This window comes from Neophocaena asiaeorientalis, unplaced genomic scaffold, assembly GCF_003031525.2.
Source record: "Neophocaena asiaeorientalis asiaeorientalis breed wild unplaced genomic scaffold, Neophocaena_asiaeorientalis_V1.1 scaffold197, whole genome shotgun sequence".
In the NCBI taxonomy this organism is placed as follows: domain Eukaryota; kingdom Metazoa; phylum Chordata; class Mammalia; order Artiodactyla; family Phocoenidae; genus Neophocaena; species Neophocaena asiaeorientalis.
This window is the reverse complement of record NW_020174703.1, coordinates 5478204-5489298: the sequence shown is the minus strand read 5'-3', so window position 1 is coordinate 5489298 and position 11095 is coordinate 5478204. Positions and strand designations below refer to the sequence as shown.

At 38.9% G+C, this 11095-nt stretch overlaps 1 protein-coding gene across 2 annotated transcripts in view; it reads right to left on the bottom strand.

The window, feature by feature from the left end:
• Positions 1–300: 300 nt before the first annotated feature.
• The window catches only part of LOC112409283 (cell cycle control protein 50C-like), a 25912-nt gene continuing 15117 nt past the window's right edge, over positions 301–11095 (bottom strand). The window contains exons 7-9 of one of the 2 annotated variants that reach the window (XM_024759288.1): positions 9558–9698; positions 3830–4039; positions 301–738 (exon numbers count right to left, since the gene is read on the bottom strand). In XM_024759288.1, the coding sequence (XP_024615056.1) occupies positions 548–738; positions 3830–4039; positions 9558–9698 (542 nt within the window). In that variant the 3' untranslated portion in view covers positions 301–547. The remainder of the gene's footprint in view (positions 739–3829; positions 4040–9557; positions 9699–11095) is intronic. The other variant, XM_024759287.1, reaches the window with a different exon arrangement.

Genomic DNA, 11095 nt, shown 5'->3' with positions numbered 1-11095 from the left:
CATAACCTTTGCTCGGCTTATTCTTAGTAGAGAAAACTTCATTTTGACTCATATATAATTGAATAAATCAGTTTTCAAAAATCATCCTGATTGCTCAATTCAGTGTTCAAAAATTGTTGTTGGTGAGTCTGTAATTTCAACCAGCCAATGAGGACTCATGGTCTGAGCCTGATTGATGGTTAAAAGGATTCGCCTAATCTTGGGGCCCCAGGTTTACTTACTCTTGTCTGGTGATGCCACCCTCCTAGGCATTCACCCACTTTCAGGCACAAGGGCTTCAAATAAATTCCCGAGACTTGGTTTAGAGCTCAAGGATGATTTATCTTCCCCATTCCAAGGACATTTTACTATACCTAATTATGCCTTCTCCTCCTCCTCTTCTTCTTTTTCTTCACTCTGAAGCTCTCATTATTTATCTATCTGGGATTGAACTTGGTCAGTCAGTCCAGTTCCCCTTGATGAAACATCCCAGTCATTTTGAGATCTTTGGCTCCATTACTTCACCGTCCATTTCTGTGTTTTCTGCTCTTCTTTTTAAAGTCTGACTTTACTGCTGGAGGAAGAACATTTTCCTTTCTCTCAGCCTCAAGTGAACTGCCAACATGGAAAAGAAGGCTAACCAGGTCACAGCTCCTGTCACCATGTAGGCGAGACCTAAGAAAAGGCTACTGCCTCCACTCCATGTCAGGGTGGAAAGAACAACTGCTTTTTCTCCTTGGAACCTGTTTACAGGAAAGTCTAAGAAAAGAAAACCTGTTAAGGATCTGTCTCAGCACTTCTCAGCTCTACCACTACATATCCTAAATACATTAGGTTGAACTATATATATATATATATATATATATATATATATACACACACACACACACACACACACATATACACAAACACACACATATATATACACACACACATATATATACATACACACATATATACACACACATACATACACACATATATACACACACACACACATATACACACACACACATATATATACACACACATACACACACACACACACACACACACACACATATATATATATATATTTTTTGGTTGTGCTTTTTATCACATGGGATCTTAGTTCTCTGACCAGGGATCGAACATGCGGTGAAAGCACAGAGGCCTAACCACTGGACTGCCAGGGAAGTCCTGAACCGTATAATACTGCTGGTTTTGTTGGTAAAAAATGGTTGACTATTCAATTTCATATAGTCCAATCTTTACCAAGCAGTATGTTGTATTTTGTTGGAATGAAATTAAGTAAAAACAAGTCTTCCCTCTAAATAGTTGTAATCTATGAAAGAAATTCTGACACACATAGATCTGAATGACTTATAGACAACTCACTAGTGAACAAATATAGTTAATTTCTAAACCCAAGGAAATGAAAAGACTACAGATAGGTTTTGCAGCAAACCTAAATTTGTGTTTAAGGATCAGAATACCCAGGGTAGGCTAAAGTCCTTCATAGGCTAAGGTATGGATTCCTACCTCTCGGAAAATTCTTCAAGAGGAGTGAAGAGCAAAAAAAGTAGTGAGATAGATGGCAAAACGTTTTTGGTGGGAAAACTAAAGGTGGTGCATTCATTTGAGATTTGAAAAAGCCAGCATCCCTCACTGCTGGGGAGAAAATGTTTAAACTGGCTCTGCTATCGTTAGCATTTGAATGATGTCATTTTGATCATGCATGTGGCCTGAGGTTTTTAAACATCTGGTGCCTTTTGTAAACCAAACTAATAAACAAATAAAGGCTTCTCATAGCAACAGCATTTCCCAGCAAAGCTTTTAAAAGGCCTCAAATCACTTGGCAACATACTATTTAAAGGCATAAACTTGTTAGGAAAGCTAGTTCTCTTTCTTTTCCATCAAAATTCCTCACTGTCACCAGGTCCTTGGGCGCCATCTCAACTCAGCTGCCTGACTGTTCCATTAAGAGGGTCTTTTCCTCACACAGCAGGTCTTTTCTCCCTTAGAAGTGGTAGCATTTTCTGCAGCTCAGGCTTAGTTCTCCTTGCATATCAGCCAGGCAGTGAGGCTGGACGGAAGGGTTCAACACAGGTGGTGCAACATAGGACTCAAGCTCTGGACTGAGGCTTTTTGCTAAAGATTTAGATTTGAGAGTTATCAGCATTAAAATACGACTGTGAACGAAGATGCCCAAGGAAGGCATGTTTCAAGCAGAGAGATAGTGTCTCCTTTGTTCGGAGCATGGGCTCTGTCTTCTCCTCAACCCTAAACTCACTGAAATGCATTATGAGGGCAGCAGTACACGATGGGCTTTTTTCCTGTGTCTTGATTGCTACCATAACTGCTTTACTCGTAAGGGCAATCACAGAAAAAGTTGATGGGAACAGAAGGTCCAACTTGACAGACTATTGCCAAGCAATGTTCAATCTCAAATTTTCTAGGAGGGGGAGAGAGGGGTTGCTGAGATCCTATTCAGAAGGTAATATTCTATTGCTTCCTCTTTGATCTGTACATACAATGCTGTACAAGACAGAGCAATTTCTGCTTTTCCTTTTCATAGACTAGAATTAGGGACCATGCTAAAGGAATGGCTGAAGGCAAACCATACTCCTGGTCAGTAAACAAAAGGAGGCAATAAGTTGAGAGGTAGCGATGGTGTCACATCAGTGGGGGTATCTCTGCCCAAGGCACGTCCCCACTCCCCTGTCAGAGTGGAGACATTTGCGCTTTGCTCTAGGACAGAAAAGAAGAAAAGATGGAGCGTTGAACTGAAACACACGTTGTTATTCACTGACCCAAGAATCTCTCAGTCAAGCTCCCTGAGAGGTAAAGAAACAAAGGAGGTAGACAGTTTGGTGTACAGATCCTCTAGCCGGCTGGGGGCCCCGTGAAAAACTCCTAGCCGGTAGCCCTGAGATGCTACAGGGTTGCTGATGCCTAATGAGGCTGACGTCTCAAAGCTGTGTACAAGTCCTGGAAAGACCTGCCTCTGAGAGGATTCTGCCTCAGGGAGAATCAGAAAGGGACTTCAAAACTAAGTCTGAAGACCAGAGTTAGTATAAATTGTGTTTAAATATATAATTTTTAAAAGATAGTGTTTGGTGTCATTTTGAAGTTAAGTCCTTTTTGTTCTTAAGTCAGGAGTTACATTTGTATTTTTAAATTAAGTGAAAACATTTCAGAATCTCATATTAAAGTATGTCTCCTAATGTGGACCGTATGTCCATAACCAAAGCACTGGCTCCTGCTAGCTGGCTTCGTACCTAATAGAGAAAGAACACAGCATCCTCACTGCAGAGCTTGTAGCATGGCTCATGTGGGTTGGATGAACGTAACCTGCCCTTGATTCCAGGGCTCCGTTGGTCTATGCTACTTTTGCCTAAAATAAAAGGTTCTACAATCTCTCTCAGTTTTCATTGTTTTTAGTCCATATTTCAAATTTACTTCTTAGTAAACCTCTCTCTTTATTTCCAGGGTCCTCCATGTCATCCCATCCTATACGGCAGGCTTCTCCTCATTGTTTTAGATCTCTAGGCCCAGTGTTACTTAATCTTTCTCCAGGGACAGAAATAGCCCTTCCCTCTTTATCCATACCTACTTACCTGATACTGCTATTGACTGTTGTTCCTTTAAAAACAACAACAACACACATTTAATTATATATAAAGTGGAGACAAACTATATGGTGATGGAGTGACAGTACTGCCTATAAGATAAATATGTATTTCTTTTACATATATATAGATTCGATTGGTGAATAGAAAGGTATAGAATGAAATAGTTCAACAACTAGTATCCAGATGGACACTGACTGTCCTTCATCCCCAGAAAGAAAACTGGAATAAAAGGATACTGTAGGTTATGTTGAAACTATAACTACCAGCAGGCAAGCCTTCAGTAAAATGCTCTATTCGATGGAGTCGGCGGTACAGTTTTTTGAAAGTGGGAAATGCGGCTGTCCTCATCCACACAATGAAGTCGTCATTGATGAAGCCATTGTTTCCTGGATCCTCTTCATCTAGTTCATAGGCAGGCTTAGGCCAGTTTGGAGGTTTTGTGGTTCCTGTGGAAAGTTAACAATGGATGTGGTGGAGTAAAATCATCTACCACCTTTAGTTTTTCTTAAAATGTAGAGAATGAAACAACTTCCGTATTCTTGAGGAAAGAGGAATCAAAATTACAAAATTGTTTAAAAACGTATGTGTGTGTAAGCTACCTGAGTACACAACCGTTAAAAATAATGGTTATGGGCTACCCTGGTGGCGCAGTGGTTAAGAATCCGCCTGCCAATTCAGGGAACACGGGTTCAAGCCCTGGTCTGGGAAGATCCCACATGCCATGGAGCAACTAAGCCTGTGTGCCACAACTACTGAGCCTGCGCTCTAGAGCTGCGAGCCACAACAGCTGAGCCTGCGTGCCACAACTACTGAAGCCCATGCGCCTAGAGCCCGTGCTCCACAATGAAGAGTAGACCCTGCTCACCACAGCTAGAGAAAGCCCACACGCAGCAACGAAGACCCAAACAGCCAAAAATAAATAAATAAATTAATTAATTAAAAAAAAATAATGGTTATAAGGACTCTAAGGAAATGTGGGAAGAAATGCTGATGATACTGTCACAGGGTTAAAAAAAGCAGAATATCATATGTATATTATGTATTCAAATATATACTTGATCTTAGCCAAAAGGCCGAGAAGCGATCAAATATATAAAATGTATAATAAAGCATTGAAAAAATAGGTACAGCAAAATTATAATAGTGGTGGTATTCGGTGATAGCATCATGGGGAATGTTTATTTTCTTTAACATCATTAGTAAGGTAAAGAAAGCAAATTAAAACAAGATACCATTTCACCTAAAAATAGGTTTATATTTAAAGAAAAAAAGAATGACAACCATTGATGAGGCAGTGGAAATGGGAACTCTTGTACAGAGCAGACAGATGTGTGGATTAACCACATTTTTGGCAATCTAGGAACATGCAGCAAAAGATTGAGGACTTCCCTGGTGGTCCAGTGGGTAAGACCCCACGCTGCCAATGCAGGGGGCCCGGGTTCGATCTCTGGTCAGGGAACTAGATCCCTTATGCACGTCACAACTAAGAGTTCACATGCCGCAACTAAGGGGTCCCGCATGCTGCAATGAAGAGTCCGCGTGGCACAACGAAGATCCTGCGTGCCACAACTAAGATCTGGCGCAGCCAAAATAAATAAATATTAAAAAAAAAAAGATTGAATATATTTTGCATCCATTTTGGTCCAGAAATTCTCCTTCTAGGACTATATTCTAAGGAAATGATTATGGAAGTGCATGAAGATCGTGTTGCATGGATACTCCCTGCAGACCTGTACCTAAGAGCTCGAAGTTGGAAGCAAGGAAGAAGAACTTGTAGAAGGGAGAAGGTGGAGAACAGAAGTGTTGCAAACCTGGAAGCCTGGCAGGTCTGGGTGCTGTGCTGTAGGAATGCTGGGAGCACCGGGTGAAGTCTGTTGAGTTTACTCTCATCCTCATACTTCCCACTTCACCGCCCTGGGCATGACTGTCTCTCCCACTCAACAGCAGACTCTTAAGTTCAGTGTCTTCCTCATCGTTTTCTCACTGGCATTTAGTCCAGTGCCTGGCACATGGTAGGTATTCAATCAATGCTTGATAAAAGGATGAGCGATTCCAATGAAGGCTGACAGAAGCTGATAATAAACAGCATTTTGAATTTTAAAATAATCAACAAGAGGAAGTTGTCCAGTGAACTTTTTACTTGCATAAAACTGGTTCTACTATTTGTAGGAAACCATTCTTTCTCACCTCTGACAACTAACTATGTTCTCCTAAAAGAAACCCAGTCTTATTTTCTAAGCATGGGCTGTAGTGCTTATAAAAGCATGTGCTAAATTTGGCTGGATTAATCTGAAGCATGTTGGTATACTTATGCTTCCTCTGGAAATAATCCTTTGCTGGAGAAACTTTCTCTCCAAAAACTGTGGCGACGTTGGCCCTTCCCAAGAATTCGATCGCTATTGCTAGAAGAATATTGATCGAAATCAAAATTGCCTTTGGTACCTGCATGGGGACCTCACCCTCTCTCTACTTCAGCCAGAGCTCATGCTCAAGTCAATGTGTCCTATAGGCCAGTGATAGCCAAGTCACCCAGGGAGTGAAAAATGCAGGTTCAAGCATGCCTTTCCGTATCAACCCCTAATCCTACCCCATCCCATGTCTCCAGAGAGTATGAGAAGCATGGTGTAAGAAGCGTCAACTTCTCTCATTTTCCAACTTCAGCTGGGTCCTTGGTATTCATCCATTCACTTAACAATAAGTCTTTCTTGATTGCTCACTTATATCAAGCACCAGGGATATAGCATGAGATCTAATCCCTTTCCTCAAGGTGTTCACATAAAGTGGGGATGACAAGTATTCAAACAGATAATTATAATAAAACATGGTAACTCTTACAACAGAAGTAAGAAAGAGTAGGAGTAGGAGATAAGAGAAAGCCAAGGATGCTCTGTGCTATATGCTTGTGGTTATGGTAAGACAAAACAATAGCATATTGCCAAGTTCCTTTCAAAAACTGGGAATTTAATTACAGATACAGTGACCAGACATGCCAGCTTGCCTAAGACAGTCCCAGTTTATGTCTGTTGTCCATTATCTCATCTGATTTAGCACTTATCCCAAGCAAATAATGTACATATAACTTCATCCTTTCAGCCATGGTCTTAGCTAGTAGTGAGATACCCATGTACAGTGAACAGAGTGCTTACTTTAATTAATGAAAGATAACCAGTGGCCCTTCACAGCAAAACATAACATATCCCTGTGACCCCTGCCACAGTTCGACAGTACAGCCCGTTAGGCCACAGCCTATGTTTTGGTCTGTGAGACATGTGGAGCTGCCAGGCTGCAAGTCAGTGGGGCTGGTGGGAAATGTGGGATATTACAGATTCTGTTACAGGCACAAGATGTAGTGTGAAAAATAGATGCTGAGCAGTCTTGCTGAGAGTAGTTTGAACTCTCTTGCAACAGTGTTATTTATTATATGGTGTAAACATATAACTACCTTATTGTTTGGTGTCAGTTTTTTATTTGCTAGTAAATCCTTTTGGCTGTGAAGAGCTAAAACAAGGAACATACATGCTTAATGAAAAATTAAGCACAGTTTTTTTAAAGAAAGTTGATGAATGTGATACTTGCAATGTTGGTTGACATATACCCCGCACCACGGGAACCATCATGATGTCGATGACCATGGGAAAAATCAAAAGACATAAATTGCTGAAGAACATCAGAGTCTACTTCAAAAGTTTGCACTTATTTCTAAAAGCAGTTACACTCCAATAAAGAGGTGGGGAGAAAAAGAGTGTATTCAAAGACAGTGCTTTGCCTCAAGGAGCTACAGAAAGTCCACTTGTATACCATTATGTGAGCATTACTTTTCATTTAGATCAAATAAGTTTCCTTCTAGTTTCACTTTTTTACTAATTTTTTTTTATAATCAAAGGAAAACTTTAATGTTTTGGCTGTATGAGCACAAAAAGAACCTCGTAAACAGTTAAATGAAAGCAGTTTTAAATCAATGTCTTCAGATGTATTCATCCATCTGAATACATTGGTTTGATTTTTTTTTTATTTGATTCTTCATGGAATCAAGGCAAAGCTTTTCAATATTCAGTATTGGAAGATAAAACTGACATGATTATAAATATTACTATAAATTCAGTTTAAAAATTCAACAATCAAGTGTAAATATTTTGGTTTTATAGTGATAACATAAATGCAAATTTGGTGGAGCACAACATCAGAGTAAAGATATTTTCTTAGTAAATTGAGAAATTTATGGAGAAATGGGCTTAAAATTGGTTGTGAAACATATATAATTAACAACTGTATCCAAACAAGCTACAACATTTTGTTAATCAAAAAAAGAGCTGTAGTTATGCAAATTTAAATATTTTCATATATTCACAGAGGAAATGAACTGCAAAAGTTTTACAATGACAAAGATGTTAAAGAAATGCTTTAGCATGAGAGTACATGTGGTCTGTCTTTGCTACAAATCATCAACCAAAATTTTAGAAATGTTTGAGCCTTCAAAGAACTGTTTTCTATATCAAATGATATGTCCTACAATGATCCTGAACTTTTTCTTGGTAAATAAGCCCTCTAAGTTTTTGTGGAATTTTATTCAAAATAGTTGTAAAGTTTTAGACAAAGTATTCTACACATGGAATGCCACAAACCTTAGTTTTTGAGGATATAGTTAATTGTAATTATTGAAAATCAAGTTTGCAAACAAGAAGATATTGAAATTTACCCCTATAAAAGCAAGGGAACAATTGAACATATTATATAATGAGAGTTCAAAATGTGTACAAGATTTAATTTTTAAATTCTATAATTGTGCTTTGAAATATCTCAATTTATGTGAAAACTATTTTGATGGAGCTCCTATTTTAATTGGATAAAATTTTCTTCTTGATGAGAATTAAATGATATCTAGGAAATCTAAGATTTCTTAGCATCTAAATTTAGTAAAACATTCAAAAAAATCATAGCTAGAAAAATTGTGAAGTCAAAAAAAGACCTTGCCTATAAAAATACTTGGGCTCCAGGCGTGTGGGCCTCAGCAGTTGCAGCACATGGGCTCAGTAGTTGTGGCTCACGGGCTCTAGAGTGCAGGCTCAGTAATTGTGGCGCACGGGCCTAGCTGCTCCACGGCACGTGGGATCCTCCTGGATCAGAGATAGAACCTGTGTCCCTTGCACTGGCAGGTGGATTCTTAACCACTGCACCACCAGGGAAGTCCTAGATATTTTCTCAGTTAAAAAAAAAGTTATGTTCAAAAGATAAGAATCAATTAAAGGTGCAACAATCTGAAACTGATTAACCACAAAATGCACTTCAAAAAAAAGTGCAGACAATTTTGTGAAAAAATTGAAAATATTTTAACAAAATATTTTTAAAAATACAAAAACCCAAATATTTCATTAGAAAAATACAGGCGCATAAAATGAAGACCGAAACTGATTAAAGTGTGTGACTCTGTATCCAGAATAATTATTCTGTTTATGTTATCTTTTAGCATTTAGATAATATTTAAAGTATTTTTTTAAGTTGGTTTAATGTACACAGATATATTATTTTAATTTTTGAAATAACTGCATTTTTAAAATAGTTTGTAATAGAATTCTTTCATATGCCCATCAATATGGTAATGTCAATTTACTGATCAATAAATAAAACTTTCAAATTAATATATAACTTTAGTTATTCTAGGGACCCCTTTCACTCTCAAAAGTGCACTAGTTTGAACAGTAAATTAATGATCACATAATTATAGATGAAGGAACAAGTTTCTTAAAACATTGCCTTTTCCTAATGGTAAACTAGAAGGAACTGGGGTATCAATCATTTCATGTTTCTGAAAGATATGTGATGGAGGTGCCCACAGGTAGGAAATATTATAACCAAAAGCTAGTCAGCAAAGAAGTAAACAAGGCGGAATCATAAACATGCCCCCACACATCAAAACCAAAGTTTCTATAAAGAGAGGAGAATATTGAGCTAATGTACGGATCTTACCTGCAAATGCACTAGAAAGATTTTGGAAACTTGGATTCTGAAACTTGACATACTTGTCTGTCCACCATGTAATTCCACTCCTTATCATTGGTACTTTGATATGGATAGATGAATTAAGGTTGTAAGAAAGAATAATGGTGTCTGTAGGGAAATTAAAAACTGTGTTAGATTCAAGTGAGCATTTTTTGCCACACTTGGAAGTGCACAACCAGACACAGCTTAAAAAGCAGGGTTTGAAGACTCTCCACATGCCTACATGGCATAGATGCTGGAATCAGAAGACTATTCTTTTTCTGGCTAAGGCCCCAATTATTGAAAAATACTCTTAGACTCCATTTGACTCATGTTTCCTAACTACTTCAAATCTCTGGTAAGGGAGAACTTATTTGCAAATGAAATATCATAAATCAGTGGATAATGTATACAAACAGTATTTTAAAAACTGCCATTCATCCTACACCCAGTGGGACCCACCCACGATTAGGGGTCCAGCAGCGATGCGGGAGACCCTGGGGGAGACGGTGGGGGAGGAGCGTGAAGGAACGGAAGCGAATGCGGCCGGCGCATTCCCTGTCCACTTAGGCACCTGGGAGCCTATTGGGCTCCTGGGCCTAATCCTCTGCCCTCAGAGCCTCCCTCCTGCAGCGCAGAGCCAAAGCCTCGCCTCTAAACCCCCACCCAGGGCCCTACCTCCAAACTCCGGAAAGCCACACTCTAGAGGCCCTCCTTTTCAAGTGCTGCAGCTACCCTTTCCCGCAGGTCCTAAGCAGAGGCCCCGCCCTACACTTGAACGGCACCCGGCCTCCCGCCTAGGGAGATTCATTAGCCAGACTCATCAAGCAAAAAAGGGAGAAGACTCAAATCAACAGAAGTAGAAATGAAAAAGGGGAAGTAACAAGTGACACTGCAGAAATACAAAGGATCATGAGACATTACTACAAGCAACTATACGCCAATTAAAATGGATAACCTGGAAGAAATGGACAAATTCTTTGAAAAGCACAACCTTATTCTGAAAACTCTAAGACACTGATGAAAGAAATTAAAGATGACATAAATAGATGGAGAGATATACCATGTTCTTGGATTGGAAGAATCAAAAGTGTGAAAATGACTATACTACCCAAAGCAATCTACAGATTCAATGCAATCCCTATCAAACTACCAATGGCATTTTCTACAGAATCAGAACAAAAAATTTCAAAATTTGTATGGAAACATAAAGGATCCCAAATAGCCAAAGCAATCTTGAGGAAGAAAAATGGATCTGGAGGAATCAGGCTCTCATAAATGTAAGGACAAGCACTATTAAACTCTTAGCGGAAAATATAGGCAGAAGACTCTATGACATAAATCACAGCAAGATCCTTTTTGACCCACCTCCTAGAGAAATGGAAATAAAAACAAATGCAAACTATGAAACTTAAAAGCTTTTGAACAGCAAAGGAAACCATACATAAGATGAAAAGACAACCCTCAGAATGGGAGAAAGTATTTGCAAATGAAGCAACTGACAAAGGATTAATCTCCAAAATATA